The sequence below is a fragment of the Puntigrus tetrazona genome, chromosome 4 (assembly GCF_018831695.1).
Source record: "Puntigrus tetrazona isolate hp1 chromosome 4, ASM1883169v1, whole genome shotgun sequence".
Classification (NCBI taxonomy): Eukaryota; Metazoa; Chordata; class Actinopteri; order Cypriniformes; family Cyprinidae; genus Puntigrus; species Puntigrus tetrazona.
The window spans coordinates 5,606,017-5,623,226 of record NC_056702.1 but is presented as its reverse complement, the minus strand read 5'-3'; the positions used below and the strand labels follow the sequence as shown (position 1 = coordinate 5,623,226).

General features: G+C 41.0%; 1 protein-coding gene across 3 annotated transcripts in view; it reads left to right on the top strand.

The window, feature by feature from the left end:
• Positions 1–17,210, top strand: part of btbd11a (BTB (POZ) domain containing 11a) — a 130,518-nt gene that overhangs the window by 87,793 nt on the left and 25,515 nt on the right. For all 3 annotated transcript variants that reach the window (XM_043236302.1, XM_043236300.1, XM_043236301.1), the window contains one exon: positions 5,196–5,345. Coding sequence is in view for 2 of the 3 variants with exons in the window: in XM_043236300.1 (XP_043092235.1) it covers positions 5,196–5,345 (150 nt within the window). In the remaining variant the exon portion in view is untranslated. The remainder of the gene's footprint in view (positions 1–5,195; positions 5,346–17,210) is intronic.

Sequence of the window (17,210 nt, the reverse complement as noted above, 5' to 3'; positions counted from 1 at the left end):
CCGGCTCTGAACGGCAGTGCCTTGTGCGGCCTGTGGACAAGCTGCGTTGCAGTACACGCTTTGGCGTTGTTGCAGGTTCATCAGGCCAAGGCACTGAAGGATCTGCACAGGGGTGGTCATGACCTGGAAGTTCTGAAAGAACTCTGTATCGTGATGGACCTCGCGCCACGGCGCCACTTAAGGTCACAACGCGGTCTCTGGGTTGTGCGATGGCCACTGGTGGTCCAGAAACGCCATCTGTGGCTGTGTCTGGTCGACATTAGACAAGACACGCTCCTTGAATGCCCCCATGTCCCAGACCGGCCACTTTTACTAACTTTGCCCAGCAGTTCTCCGCTGCCCAGAAGCAGACTGAGGTAAGAAACATCCTGCCTCGGCGTGCAGCTGCTGCCTTCACCCAGCCGCCCGGCGGCCCACCTCAGCCAGCTCGTGCTGCCCCTGCTGCCGCCACCGCTCCCGTGCAGTCAACGCAGCAGCCCCCATCTAGGCAGCACCGTGGAGCTGGCAGCAGGGCAGCCACCCAGCCTGTCCAGGCTCCTGACAAACCTGGAGGAAAGCGCAGGTGCAAGAGGCCCTCAGATCCGGGGATGGAGGGAGCTGCTCTGCAGGGCAGAGAATGTTGCCGCTACCTAAAACCTCGACAAGGGCGGTTTCTCTCTGTCTCTGGGTCCCCAGGAGAGCGAGGAGTTGAGCGGGCCAGTTCCGCGCCACTCACTCACGCTCCTTGGGCCAATATGCAGCAGTGGGAAGACTGGGAGGACGAACCAACAGCCTACCCGCCTCACTTCTGCGGGGATGCAGGTAAGAGTTGCACACACTCAGACCCGGCCGGACCGGCCACGAGACGCCCGAGCCGGTCCCTGCACTCCCCTCGCTGCCCCATCGCCTGCACGCCGGTGGTTCCGCAGCCGCTAGTTCGGTCTCTGGATGCCTGGTTGAATCTTCCCAGGCTATCCCGTGGCTCCCTGCGAACCCTTCGACTTCGGCTATATGATTCAGTTCATCCGCGCCCCCAAGTTCAGTGGGATCCGCTATATGTCAGTGAACAATGCGTGTGCCCCTGTCTTGTGGGCGGAGATTGCTGTCCTTCTAGTGAAGGCACGATAAAGCCGCTTCCTCCAGCCGAGATGAGGTCGGGCTTACAGCCCATACTTCATAGTGCCCAAGAAAGGCGGTGGGTTATGACCAATCTTGGATCTGTGAGTCCTGAATCGAGCACTCCTGTTCAGGATGTTGACACAGAAACGCCTATTCAGTGCGTCCGTCCCAGGATTGGTTGCAGCGATCGACCTGAAGGACACGTGACTTTCATGTGTCGATTCTTCCATGCCACAGGCCATTCCTGAGGTTGGCGTTCGAAGGTCGAGCATATCAGTACAAGTCCTACCCTTCGGGCTCTCCCTGTCGCCACGCAGCGTCTTCATGCAAGTCGCGAAGCAGCCCTTGCTCCACTGAGAGAGTAAGGCGTTCGCATTCTCAACCAACTGGATGACTGGCTCAGTCCCGGCTCAGCTGTGCGAACACAGGGATCTGGTGCTACAGCACCTCAGCCAGTTGGGGTTTCAGGTCAACCAGGAGAAGAGCAAACTCTGTCCAACGCAGAGGATCTCTTTTCTTGGGATGGAGCTGGATTCGATCGATCAGATGGTACACCTCACAGAGGAGCGTGCCAATTCGGTTTGAACTGCTTCAATATGTTCAAGAGCAGGATGGCGGTCCCACTGAAATATTTTCAGAGGCTCCTGGGGCATATGGCAGCCGCGTTGCCGCTGGGACTAATCCATATGAGACCGCTTCAACATTGGCTACACGATCGAGTCCCGAGGTGGGCGTGGCAAAGTGGCACTCACCGGTTCAAATAACACCGGCCTGCCGCCAAACCTTCACCCCGTGGTCAGACCTCTCGTTCCTTCGGGCCGGAGTGCCCCTGGAGAAGGTCTCCAGGTATGCTGTGGTTTCACGGATGCCTCCACCATGAGGGGCCCGCGTAACGGGCATGCAGTGTCAGGGGTTTGGGCGGGCCTCAACTGCAATGGCACATCAACTGCCTAAAGTTGCTGGCAGTACATCTCGCCTAGGCAGTCTCGAGAACTGCCTTCGAGGCCAGCATGTACTAGTCCGCACAGACAACATACTGACCGTTGCGTACATCAACCAACAAGGTGGTCTACGCTCCCGTCGTATGTCGCAACTAGCCCACCACCTCCTCCTCCTATGGAGTCGGAAGTTCTGAGGTCGCTTCTCGCCATTCACATTCCAGGAGTGTGCAACCAGGCAGCCGACGAGCTGTCGCGAGCTGCACTACCCGGAGAATGGAGACTCCATCCCCGGGCGGTTCAGCTGATTGGAACGTTTCGAGCCACTCAGGTAGACCTGTTTGCCTCTCCAGAGACTTCCCATTGCCCACTGGCACACAGCTGGCTGCGGGGCCTTTGCAAGTATGTATTTCCCCAGTGAGCCTTCTTGCACAGACACTGTGCAAGGTCAGGAGGACTAGGAGCAGGTCTTGCTAGTAGCACCCTACTGGTGAAGACTTGGTTCCCAGAACTTGTGCTCCTCGCGACAGCCCTCCTTGGCCGATCCTCTGAGGAAGGATCTTCTGACTCAGAGATGGGGCACCCAGGCACCCGCGTCCAGACCTCTGGAAACTCCATGTCTGGTCCCTGGATGGGATGCGGAGGTTCTAGGTGACCTACCTCAAGAGGTAGTCGACACCATTTCTTCGGCTAGACTGTCGTCCACGAGACAGGCCTATGCCTTGAAGTAGAGCCTGTTAGCCGAGTGGTGTTCTTCTCAGGTGAAGACTTGGAATTGCCCTATCAGTCGTGCTTATCTTCTTGCAGCAAGGGTTGGAGCGAAGGCTGTCTCCCTCCACCCTTAAAGTCTACGTGGCTGCAATCGCTGCAAATCATGACCTCATAGATGGGAGGTCTGTGGGTGCTTTTGTGGCCGGATTATCAGGTTCCTGAGGGAAGCCAGGAGGTTGAATCCTCCACGGCTCCCAACAGTACCCTCTTGGGACCTGTCTGTAGTGCTGACAGCACTGCAGTAGGCTCCGTTGAACCCTTGCCAGCAGTTGTGCTAAAGTTCTTTTATCTATGAAGACATTGCTCCTGCTCGCATTGGCCTCCATCAAGAGGGTAGGGGACCTGCAGGCTTTTTCGGTCGACGATTCGTGCCTACAGTTTGGGCTCGCGGATTCCCAGGTACCACTGAGGCCACGGCCCGACTACGTGCCCAAGGTTCCCACTACCCCTTCAGAGACCAGGTGGTGAACCTTCAAGCGCTGCCCTGGAGGAGGCAGACCCAGCCCTGACGTTGCTTGTCCCGTCCGAGCACTCCGATGCTACGTTGACCGGACACAAAGCTTCAGGACCTCAGTCCAGCTCTCGCTTTGTCACAGAGGCCGGCAGAAGGGGAGTGCCGCCTCCAAGCAGAGGATGGCTCACTGGATAGTGGACGCCATTACCCTAGCGTACCAAGCACAGGGTATGCCCTGCCCCCCCCTTCAGGTTGCGGGCACACTCAGCAAGTGTTGCATCGTCCTGGGCGGTGGCTCGTGGCACCTCGCTGACAGATTGTAGAGCTGCGGGCTGGGCGACCCCAACATGATTGCTAGATTCTATAGCCTACGTGTGGAACCGGTATCCTCCTGTGTTCTCACCTCAAACTGGTAGAAGCACTGAGAGGCCCGGTTTCGGTCGGCTTGTTAACCGCTCCAGAGCGTCCATACAGTAGACCCTGTCGAGCTCCTCCATTCCCTCGGCAGCCAGATGTTGCGGAGCATCCGGCGCCAGGCCCTCTCGATGAATCCGTGAGAACCGGTGAGGGCTGGGAGCCATGTAAAGTACCCCAAGAGGACTTTATGTGTGTATTTCACGGCATAGCCTTAGAGCCCTGTGTTTCCCGGCAGACCTTCTGCCCGCCTAAGAGGGTTCAATCACCTCCAATTTTCCATATGCAAACTGAAATACTGTCCATATGCGTATTCGCTCCGAGACCTCCTCCACGGGAAGGCTGGACTTCCGCACGTCCCTGTTCACTAGAACGTGGGCTTTCCCAGTGTTCCAGTCTTACGAATGGGTAGTGTTACAAAAGTAGCTGGCTTCTTGTGGTTGAGCCCGCCTACGCCGATAGACTGAGGGGGCTTGTGGGCTCCCACAGGACACTGGAAGAGGCAGCGCCCATGGCGTTTTGGTAGGGATCCCAATTCGTCCGGTCATCCGGCGTGACTCGGAGTGACCGACTGAAAGGGAACGTCTCGATTACGTATGTAACCCTCGTTCCCTGAAGAAGGGAACGGAGACGCCACGCCCGCCGCCACGGTGTGCTGCACCTCTGCTGAAGGGGCCGGGTCACTAGCTCGGCTCCTCAGCGAAAACCTGAATATGCGCGCTGCACAGCTGTTTATTTATACACGCGCTGTGATCAGCGGCAGCTGGATGCGATTAGCGCATGCCAATCTTCAATTGGCTTGTTTAGATACACTCGAAGTAGATTGGTCTCTCGAAGCGAGATCCCAATTCGTCGGTCATCCGACGTGACGTCTCCGTTCCCTTCTTCAGGGAACGAGGGTTACATACGTAACCGAGACGTTACTCAATATCAACTAGTTTATTGATCTGTTGCTTTAAAGCAAGATGCTCATGAAGCAGTATTGCTTAAATGTACTGTCGACTGACACGCTACAAAGCAAACGGCTAGGGATGTTTGAAAGACAAATAGTTACAGATATCAGCCCTTAATTAATACCAGTTCAGAATCACAATATAGTCCCAACGTGTGAAACCTTTAGCTCAGACAGATAGCTGCTTGTCTGTCTTTATTCACCTGTGGCTGAGCTCAATATCCCATCTGTCATTGCCTATTCTCCTGTTCAAACAAAAGCCTTGGCTGCAGCGCTGTGAAGTAATTTGATTAGGGTTATTGAATGAACATTAGACGACCAGGGCTCTAGCCAATACATGCCGCTGAACTCACCTGTGAGCGTGTGGCTTGTTGCAATTTGAAAAAGGTCCAACACAAAAACAGCGGTTTTAATTGCTTCAGGGGTTGTTTGATTTGCCTCTCAAACAATGATAATGTCATAACACTTAGCTCTCAAAGTCTCCTGTTCCCATTGCAGATGTTTTTTTGTCTGGTTTGGCTTGTTCACGTGTTTATTTATATTTGATTGTCTGATCTTTGTCCCACAGGTGTATTGAGCCTGCCGGACAGTCTGAACCTGCACCGTGACCAGCAGCGAGCAGGGAAATCAGGAGAGGGCCATGCATATAGCCAGGCTGAACTCCGCACCATTGAACAGTCCCTCCTGGCAACCCGCGTGGGGAGCATCGCAGAGCTCAGTAAGTTCTCATGCCAAGAAATGCCTGCCGGTGTGGTTATTATTAAAACAGGGAGTTTGGGACGAGCAAGTTTTAGTTATGTTTTAGCCATGACTTGCTACTTGCTAGCTGGATTTAGGTGGACATACAGTATTTGATCGTTTTTTATTCTTTTAATTGTAAGATTTTATTTTTATATAAACTATACACTGATTCAAATGTTTGGGGATTGGTAAGACTTTTTAAAATAAATCTTTTATTCTCACGAGGCTAATTGTATTTGATCAAAATGCAGCGAAAATAGGAATATTGTGGAATATTATTCTACCTGGTCTCATGGTATAAATGTACCTTGGTGCACTTTTTAGTGAGGCATATCACTGCAGTTTCCAAAAGAAATTAACTCTAGAGGCAGTAAAACTTCACACATACTTACAGAGTTTCAATTAAAAAAGCGTAAATGTTGCACAATCAATTGAAGAGTATCATGTTCTTCACTTCAAAACAATATGAATATTCTGGAATATTTGAGAGCTGATGCTTTTCAACTTTAACATCACACATATCCAGCTTTATATCTATGGGTTATCAAAGACGGTAGGTTTGTTCGGTAGCTCACAGAGTACAAGAGATATACCTTACTAGGTTTGACAAAAGAGTTCAAATCTGTTTAAAAAGCAGTTGAAAATGCACGGTTGCATCAAAACATTAGTTTTTATATCAGTTTTGCATTTGTTTACACTATCGAGTAGGTTTAGGGTTGGATTTGGTGAAGGGCATATAACGATATGCTTAGTCCATGGACCACCGCACTACATATACCAACAGGGTTAACATACTGAATACTTAGTGGACATTTCTCTTTGAAACTGCAGCAAAATCATTCTGACCCCAATCCTTTAAAGGGCACTATAAATTTATTAGCAACTATTTGTACATGTTATTTACTCAAAAATAGCAGGCAGTGTTAAGGGGAGGGACATTCTCATTCTAAAGAGCATTTGATTGGATGAAAATCTGTGTAGATTGAGTCATCAGTGTTTTTGTTCTGTTTTTCTGAGAAGAGAAAGCATGTACATTTTTAATACAAAAGCAAAACATTGAGTCAAAGTGTTTCTCCTGGGCCCTGTGAAATTTAGAAACGACCATTGGCGTGCATTCCGTGTTAGGTCCCTGAGCTATTTAACATCTGCATGATCCACTAAATTAGCTGTTTTTAGTCTCTTGAGTGGGTGTATGGAGCCAGTGGTCAGCAGCTGGAAAGTCCTACCCTAACTGAGCGGGGTGTGTCTCCCTGTAGTGTCCACTGGATGGTCGTCAGCCTGAAGAGCAGCTTTTTTTGTATTTGTCTTGGGGATGGTGGTTAGCCTGTGTGTGGCAGTGAGTTTCAGAGCCTGCCTGTACTGCAGGACTGCAGCCACGGTTATTTCCTAATCATAGCGAACACAAACAACACCCAATAAGTCAAGATGCAAAAGAGAACGCCATCATCCACACTGATTATGTCTCCTCAAGTGTGCCTGCCAAATGAATACATGTGACCCCACTGAGGAGGGGAAATTTGATGTGTGCAGAGGGACTTGAGTAAATTACAGAGAGCCAGTGACCCTTCTGTCACTCTAATCAACATTGCATTCTGCTGGGAAACAGACTTAAGCAAGGTAACACAATAGAGCAAGCGCTGCAACCGGGCTATTGCTGGCTTTGTTTATTCATTTAATCTTGATTGGGTATTTCTTATTTAGATTTTTTTGTCTTGTTTTGAGCCAAAATATCAAACAATTGTGAGTAAAAATGACTTTTGCTTTCAGAAAAAGTAAAAAAATAAGTGTGTTTTTGCTTAGAACAAGCTAAATAATCTGCCAGTTGGGTAGGTAAAAAAAAAAAAAAAAATTCAAACAGAAAAGAAGATTATTTTGCTTTTCCCATTGGAAGATTATTTAATTTTTAAGTTTTTTTTCTGAACACTGTATATATTGGAGTTGTTTATTTAAATATAAACAATAGTTATATATAATTCATTCTTATTGATTGAGTGAAGCTCACAAACCATGTCTAGAACAATTTAGAGTCATATTTAAATAAATAAATGAATTGATCATTCATGTCTTCATGCAGATTAGGACTCAAAAGCATTATATTACCGTATTTATTTTTTACACTGTCTCTTTTTTAAATATTGCTCGATACTTCTTTATATTGAATGCTAAATCAACCTAGACAGGCACAGCATATTAGGTGGATTATTTAGAAAGCTGCAGGGTATTTGTGTTATTGCATGTATTAAGTATTACCACAGATGTGAGCTTGCTGTCATAATGCAGCATTGGTGATGTAACCATGCAGAATATTAGCTGTTGTGCCAACAGATGAGGCATAATAATCAGATGTAATTGTCTTTTTCCTCCTTTCCAGCCTTGTGTACACAATGCACAATAAGCATTTATATATTGATTGCAAGCCCTTCAAAAGCCACCTAATTGACCGTTAACTAATTATGGCTCATTTTCACACCGTGTAGCGAAATATAAAAGCTTGGGTTATGCAGCAGCTTTTTTTGATTGAGGAGAAGTTCCCATGCATATTCATTTAATTCAACTATGTGAAATATAATTTCTGTCTACTCTATCTCATGGTATCCTTATCACAGAGCTACAACTGTCAGTTGGGTGTAATGCAAAACAGTACTTGTTAGTGAGTGACCAGCATTTTTTATGAGCATCCCAGCGTCTCTCAGTGTGAACCCACATACACCGCTGATGTTAAAAGCATCCGTTAGGAAACATGATATATTGTTGGCAGTTAACAAAGAGGCCCACCCATTACAAACTGTGCTGAATGCTGATTGAGATGCTTTTTGCTTTTGTCATAGTGATCACTGGTGTAAAAGTGACAATCTAAGTAAACAAGCGCATGCTTTTTAAGAGTTCACCTTCTCCTTCAAGTCCCCTAGCAAAAATCATCAGCAAATTATTTTCTGTTTATATTCTAGCACATGAAAACTGTGAAAAGAAGCTCCCTTTAATATGGCCGAAAAATTCAGACATCTGTCTCTTTACTCACTCCAAGTATCCCCTGAAGAGTTTGGCCTGCACCAAGCTTTCTCATTGGTTGACTAGATAATTCCCAGCTTTATTTATTTTATATATTTATTTATTCATACCTTTGAAGGTAGCTTTGAAAAATCGTCCAATTCATGTTTTGCTGAAGCTTAAAAAGTCCAGAATGAACTTTTGCTTTCGATATTTGAGCTGAAACTAAACGAGGAATGGGAAATTTATTAGTTTCATTTACCAGAGGCCTTTTGATTATGCATAGGAAATTAGCAATTAAAGGATATTAATCAAACTACAATCTTGACAAGGCAAAGAGAAAACCCCTCACTGTTCATAGCGGGATAACAGAAGTAGCTTTAGTAAGACTAAATCGAGTTCTAAAACAAAGAACTGGATAGTTGTTAATTTAATTATAGACCTGCACCTTGTTCAGTAGACTAGGGATTCAAATGAGTTTTTTATACACAGTATTTTTCATTCTGTGTAATTAAAACAAAGATTCCACTGGTTTAAGATGTGAGCTTAAAACTCACCAATTAAAAGTTGTTTGTTACTGACTTGTCGTCATGGAAATGACATTGCATGTCAAGTTTGTAAGCTAACAGTTTTTCTTCTCCTAGTTATAGGCTTCAAATTATAGCTATTATGTGTAGATGGAGATGTGTCATTTTTTTCTAACTAAAAGTCACCAGCAGTATTGACGTCCAGTGTCTCCAACAGAAGTGAAATCATCACCATTTTGCCAGTAAATGAAGATGGTCCAATCAAGCCCCTTTTTCCCCCATCCTCTGTGATATTTCCTGATGGGCCTGAGCCACCCGGAAACACACCAAGTGCCACTTCAGCGTCGGAGCAGCTGTTAATTGCTTAGCAAGCTAGGGCTAATTCACACTGCACCAACAGACACGGCATATCATGTGTTACCCCTGTTAGCATCTGTTGCTGTAGTTTCTACACTCATAAAAAGTTTTAGACTTTATACAATGTAAACAGAAGTTGGTTGGCGTCTGCTATTAACCTTTAGAGCAATTTGAAGTCATTTGTAAATGAAAAACTAAAAAACAGACAAAATGGAAGTATGAAAGCTGTCAAGCTGTTAATCACGATTAATCATCAAAACAAAAGTTTCGGTTTGCAAAAATATATATGTGTGTACTGTGTATATTTATTATATAAATACACATGCACGTGTATATTTAAGAATATATTACGTTTTTATATTAAATACATTTATACATAGAATTTATATGAATATATATATATATATATATATATATATACACACATGCAAATATTTCCAAGGTATATGTTGTATGTGTGTGTATTTTTATATAAACATAATAAATATACAAAGTGCTCACACATATTATGTAAACAAAAATTTTTGTTTTAGATGTAATTAATTACGATTATTCTTTTGACAGCACTAATAAAAATTAATTAATTATAATTAAGGGCACATTTGATTACACAGAATCAAATGAAACTTATAGAAGTTAAGTTATTTTGATATTCAAGAAACATGTTTTATTATGATCAGTGTTTAAAACAGTATTGCTGCTTAGTATTTTAGTAAAAACCATGATATATTTTTCTTCTTTTGAATATAAAGTTCAGCATTTATTGTCTTTAAAAATTCTTAAAAGTATACTTTCCCTTAAAGTTTTCTATATTTATTTTATAAATAAAGAATAATCACTGATGTAATAGTTAAAATTATTGAGAAAAGTTCAGAGTATTTTTTTAAATAGCTCTTCAACGTGATTTAAGCTGTTCACCTCTTTTGTGCGAAATGAAGGGAAAAAATTAAAAGCTTCAATTTTTACAAAAGACACACCACTTGCTTTTTAGATTGCTTAATAACTGTAGTTATTACCTGCAAAGTAAAAAAATCATTGCAAATGTGGATGCACAGATGTTTTTCTCAATTAATCTCTCTCTGTTTTTTAGGGTACCATGTCCTTTTAACCTGACATGTTTATTATTTCTTCACCACTTATTTCTACCTGCTGAGATACACAATTTCCCCTCTGACTCCTTGACAGCAGTCTTTGGCACAAAATGCGGCTATTTGCTAAACACTCGCATACACAAACTTACACATACACTTAGAAGTACACAGCTCCTGCCAAGCTGATCATCTGTCTGAAAGCTTACTGTCTAAAGGGTACGTGCCCTGAACTTTACTTAATCCTTGTTCAAGCATTTTTGTAAGTAATCCAAGTAATCAAACAGCACAAAGAGTAGATGCCTACTTGATGCTTTGGTGTAGAAAGCTGTTCATAAGACAGAAATAAATACGTTTCTTCCATTTTACATGCATAAGTATTCAGCCATAAACACCAAAGATCAAAGTGTGAAAAAACAAAACAATGTGCAGCAGTCACCTTTTAGCAGTCGCTATTAAAAGGGCATTGTAATTTAACAATAGATAGACGAATTTATTCTAATTTGTTCACTTTATTAGCCTGCACCTTATACAGAGTATTGTACATGGCGTTCAGATGATTCAAATGCATTATTCTATCGCTGTCAGGTTTAATGTAAGCCTCCTGACAGTTAAAAGTTGACAACGCACCTGTTGCACAAGATAACAGCAAACTCCGCCAATATGGCATATAATTGTGTTTGATTGTAGCGTAATTAACATAGCATACATCAGCATTAGCACATAGAACAGCTGCTAATTTAGTATAATTGCTTGTAATAGTGAAATGAATATGTTAGGTTGTTTAACACTTTTGAAATGCACAAATAATTAAAAAAATTCTAATGCTAAAACATGTCCAAATCAGATTTAACTCATGTTTCATGTTTTATTTTAATCAGCCAAGACATTGTGTTAATCTTTTTTTTTTTTTTTTTTTTTTGGTCGAAAAGTATCAATTATGCAGTCCCAAGATTATGTTTGAACACTTAAGTCAAAGCAGCTTGGACTGGCAAGGTCGTCGTTGGATCAGCAGGGAAACCACATGCTTGAGTTTTATGCATGCATTTTTATGACAGCATGCAGTACAGTATGCATTTACCATATGTTTGAATATCGATAATATAAATGTGCACTTGAGTTGTGCTGCCTTCCAGAAAATGAGGCGAGAGCCTTCAAAATTTAATGGAGGCAAAAGTCTTGTGCTGCCTCAATGGAAAAATATCCCACGAGCTGTGCAGCAGATTGCATAGCAAGGTGCCTTTATTTCACGGTCAAAGGAAAACCCGGTAATTATACTGAGAGGGAGTAATTATAAAGGCTCCGGCACTATTTCCTGCTGCTTTCACGTTGGTGGTTAATACTGAGACACCTCCATTTGTCACGTTTATGGAGACAATCCTTTATGCAGAAATTTCCTTCGCCATCCAGCTAGGACTTGCCTAAGATCTAAGCGGATGTTTTTGTCAACATGGTAGCAATACTTTTCTGGAAAGTAATTGCAGTGTATGTGATTCAACATTTGCATATAAGGCTTGAAAGGATACCTCATCCAAAAATGAAAATGCACTCACCTTTAGGTCAACCGAGATATAGATTGTTTTGTTACTTTAGCAGAACAGATTTAAATGTAGCTTTATGTCACTTGCTCACCAGTGGATCCCCTAAAATGAATGGGTGCCGACAGAATAAGAGTCCTAACAGCTGATAAAAACACAGCAATAATCTTCACAAGTAATTGAGATGACTTCAGTTCAACTTCAAACTGCATATTTGTAATAAATATATTCATCAAGACATTTTAACTGCCCAAAATAATCCTCTATTATTATGAAAAACATTAAAAAAGTTGTCTTTTCTGAATCAGGAGAGAAATATGCTCAGATTTACAACATTTACAAGAGAAAACAGTCTGTAAACAAATATGTTGGTGGATAACAGGTAATAAACTGGACTATAAAATTATGGATTACGAATTAAAATTTTTCCAGAAGCAATTTGTTTCTTACAAACACAGATTTTTGCTTCACAAAACATGGTGAAGTCGTGATGGTCGTGTGGATTGCTTACAGATTATTGTGATGTTTGTATCAGCTGTTTGGACACTCATTCTGACGGCACCCATTTACTGGAGAATACATTTCCAGCAAATTACCATTTTTGAGTTAACGGTTATTTTAAAGGCATTGATTACCCAAAAATGATTGACTCAGCATGATATTTCTTCTGTGGAACACAAAAGAAGATATATTGTGTTTTTTATGTTTTAAAAAATTCCTCATGAATTGTGCACACTTCCAGCACCATTATGTAAAAGAGCTATCAAATCATTTTCGCATCTAAGAACAGTGCTTAAATGAAGCACTCTCCTGAGCACCTCTGAGGTTTGTTGTATAAACTTTGCTAATAAGCATCCTCAGACCCAGGTCATCTTACATCTTCAGTCTCATTTCCCAGCACTCAGGAGTGCTGCCGAATGCATGTTTTGCATTATATTCCCCATGTCACCCCCAGAGATCTGTTTTATGATATGAGTTGTCTTATATCAGACATCTCAACAAATTTCATCATTAAATGAGATTTGGGGGCATAAAGGTAAGCCAGCCTGCCACTCACTAATCCTGCTCTGGCTCCTTGGAAACCTCTGCAAAGGTTTCCCTGTAGGAGAGGAACCATCATATATGCATAAAACATGAGAAAAGCTTAGAAAGCAACACCCCTGGCAGTTGGAATCACGGTTTAGGGTTGCTTCAGGATAAATAAATTGACTTGAATCCCAAGTTTAGTGTTATACTTTGTGATTACTGTGTTTTGCATGCCTGTGGTAATATATGTGATTAATTAAGGATTATACAACAGTTTTCAGATTTAATATACAGTGCAACTGGGATTTTTTTACTGTTTGTATCACTCCGCTTGTCTGTGTTTGTTCCTTCCAGACAGTAGGTCAGTCTGTGTATTAGTGGTGGGGATTTTGAGTCACTTTTTCTGCAACTTTGACTTGCCAGTATGTGGCGACAGGTGCTGACTGTATTTATTAGCGATTCAGTAATTTAACTCAACTGATTCGTTTAAGATTCGTTTAATAACCAACTTAATAAATTAGTAATTAAGCCATTTACTTTATTCACTCAAAAGCACACTTTTATTCAGACATGAACAATTCTATAACAATACACACTATCTTTTTCTGAAATGCTTCCGTTGGTGGAGCAAAACTACACAAAGTAACTGCCGATATTGTGTTTAAACTATCATTTACTTAATATTAACTTTCTATTTGTTGATTTGTTGTTTAAAAGCAATATTGCACTCATAGTTATAGTCTCCTGTGAACATTCAAGAAACGTTTGTCAAATTAACTTACAAAACTAGAACTGTTTCATGAGTGTTGTTAGTTTATAGTAACTGCACTAAGAGGGTTATGGCTTATTTGTAATGGATGTCATGTTGAAAATGTACCTATAGATGAGACAGTCTGTGCTTCTGGCCTGTGGGTGATGGATTTTGTGAGTCGCCATTGTTAATGGCGTCAAGTCCTCAGCTGATGAATCATGGCCCGCAGTGATAGTTTGCCTTTATAATTCCGGTCCACACAGCCACATAAGGTGGATGAGGCAATCATCATTCTCTGGAGGATTCAGTATGACAGCCTCCAGAGAGCATATGCATACGCAAACACACTGCATAATTTTGTTTGTGTATGTGTGTGACTTTTAAATGAAGGGACCTATTTCAGTGACACATTTGCTGACTAGTCAGGCATAACCAGTGATTCACTGGCCTTGATCTCTTACAGATTGCCTCTCTGATGGGTAAACCATTGTTGGCTTTGACCTTGAGTCAAAATCAGAATCACTGATGTTGAGAGACAGCATTTTTACCGATAAACAAAAACAAATTAGACTGACAACAGAAATTTGATTAAAAAATTCAGCAACATTTATTGCTTTTGCACCCAGTGTAATTTCTCTGCTTATAGTTCACCCAAAATATAAATTCTTCATTTCCTTACCCTTATTTAATATCTATAGAATCCTGTTTCTGCCACTGAAATTTTTTTAAAAGATTATTGCAACTTTTTATATTTCACAATTCTTTTTTTTCCAGAATTCTGACTTTTTTTCTTTTTTTTCCAAAATTGTGAGATATAAATTCGTAGTTGTAAGTTATAAAGTAGCCATTCAGAAATTTTTCTCATAGTTTTGAGTTTATATCTTGCAATTCTAACTTTTTTTCTCAGAATTGTGATATAAAATAAACTAAAATATAAGGGAGAAAAAAGAACTGTTTTCAGAATTTATAACGCAATTCTGACTAGACAACTCGCAGTTGCCAGTTTATATCATGCAATATATATATATATAATTGCATGGTTTTTAAACTCGCAATTGCAAGTTTATGACATGTAATCTCGCAATTGCAATAAAAAAAATTATTAAATAAAAAGTCACAATTATCTTTTCTATTTTTTTATTCAGTGGCAGAGACGAGCTACCATATATTTCATATATATGACTTTCTTTATTTTATGTAATAAAGAAATTATTCTATAGAAAATATTTTAGAAATCACTCTCCATACAGTGCAGTTTTATTTTAGTATTACTTATTTTTAGTATTTTTTAGTATTTTAAATTAGCTTTTTATATGTTCTTTTCTTTTATGTTGTAGTAATTTTGTTATGTGGTTTTATCTACATTTCTGTTCAGCTTTATTTGATTTATTTAAAACCATTTTGTATAGTTGTAGTTACCAATGACAAAACTATTACAAAAGCAAATTCTGCTGTTGTAAAGCTCCAAAAGCACAAAAGATCACAATAAATGTACTCTATATGACTCATGCACTATTTTAGCGATAATCTCACCTCTCTAGTTAGTTGTCAACTAACACAATCACTGAGTCTGTGAGTTGAACTAATTGTTCAGTTCAAGTTGTGAACCGGGTCAAAATGAATGATTCATTCTTTCATTAGATCAATTTTCAGTGAATAATTTGTGTGTAGGATGTGTAAAATCAATAAAAACATACTTCTTTTAATTATTCAAACACTAAGCCAGAAAATTTTCACTCCTGTCTGTATTTGTTCATAAGGCCTTGGCGAGTTGTCTGTAAAGTGTCCGAGTAAGGTTTAGGAGATTGCCTGGCTCTGTAAATGCCATCAGTGCACACTTCTGAAATAAACTTCAAAGGGGCCATGCTTCTTTGACACTGAAAGGGCAGAAAAGAAAAGAAGGGGACGCGGTGAGTCTTTCAGCTTTGACTTTGTCCTTTGGCGTCTCTTTGAAGCTTCAGGTTGTGGTTCATCATTATTAGATTGCATCCTACTTAAGATTCAAATAATTGAAGGTCACTTTCACTGATGGTTTCTGTAGTGAAAGATAACGTGTTTAAGTTAACATGAAATGACACTGGCAACCTATTTCACATCCAGAATGTGACACACTTCCATATTAAAACAGGATGTTTAAAAATATAGGCCAGGACTATAATATCTGTCCGAAATTGATTGGAACGCAAAACACTAGCTTCAGCTGAAAGCTGAATTGAAACTTGCACATATTGCATTATAAGTGCGTTTCATTTTGATTCTGTATAAATTAGTAAAAAAGAATTCTCATTTTCTTCTCCAAGAAAGCTGCGTTAGAGAAGAGGTCGCAGAACATCTTCTCTCATCTTCAAAGATTCCCCTCTTTCAATATTATGCAAAACTAAACATCAAGAAATAAAAAAGTTAAGTATTATGCCTCAGTATCGCACTTGGCAGAGTGCATGGGCTTGGGGGGCATCTCTGCGGCATCATATTCGACGGGGGCGTGATCCGTTCCTCATAATTACACCTCCTACTCCAGCATCTGCTGAAGGGAGGAGAGAGAGGGAGTTCCTCCGAGTCATTCTTCATGATTAATGCAGGTGTGCCTGAGAGGCCTTTTGGGAACGACCGGAGAATAATTACCGCAAAGTATAAAGATGTGAGAATGCCTCCGCTCTCTCCCCTCTTCTGACACCCTCCAAACTACAGCAGCCGCCAAAGAGCAATTAGACTAGAGAAGGCCATGTAGAGGATCTATCATTTAGGCTGCCTGTTTCTCCGTAGCAAGCGAAGATGGGAGTAAAGGAGAATTTGTGGATCTATAATTGGAGCAATTTCAAAGTTGAATCACACCCGAAAGGCTTGAGAGCCTCTGTTGTATTGTGGTAAAGAGAATGTACCTTCCAGGGGGATGAGGTGTCTAACTAACCTGGATATGTAGGCCGTCTTCTCCATTTATCAGCAGGTGTTTTGCCGCCTGTTGTGTGTCGGTTATAATAGTGTCAACTAGATTTTTAGGTTTTATAAAGACATTTTGAATGGTAGTTGCCTGTGCAAAACTACAATGTTATGAATGGTTGCCAATGCATTGCTAGCTTGCCAAAGATTTTCATTTAGTTTTAGTGTTTTTGTTTTTATTTTAGTTTATAGGTAACATTATTTTAATGATTTATAATGTATTCATTCAAAAATGTAAATAAAGCATTTTCATTTTAGTTTTTTGTAAACCATAATTGCTCTAATTCAAATGTATAGAGAGATTTATAACATTTGTATGTTTAATTTATTTTCATTTGTTTTGGACTCAAAATTATTTTGGATAATTACACTTATTCTAATGTACACAGATTGTATATTAGAGAGACTTTGTAAAAATTATGTTAAATAAATCTAGAATTATTTGTTTGAGTTTCTTTTAGATTATATCAAATAACAAAAGTGGTAATTTTGTCCTTAACCATAATTACATTGATATTACTGTATTTAGACCGTATATGAGGTTATAAATTTAATTTGTATTTAATTAATGTTTGAGTAAATAAAATGTCTTTTGCAGTTATTTTTAATTTTTTTTCAGCTAACTGTTTT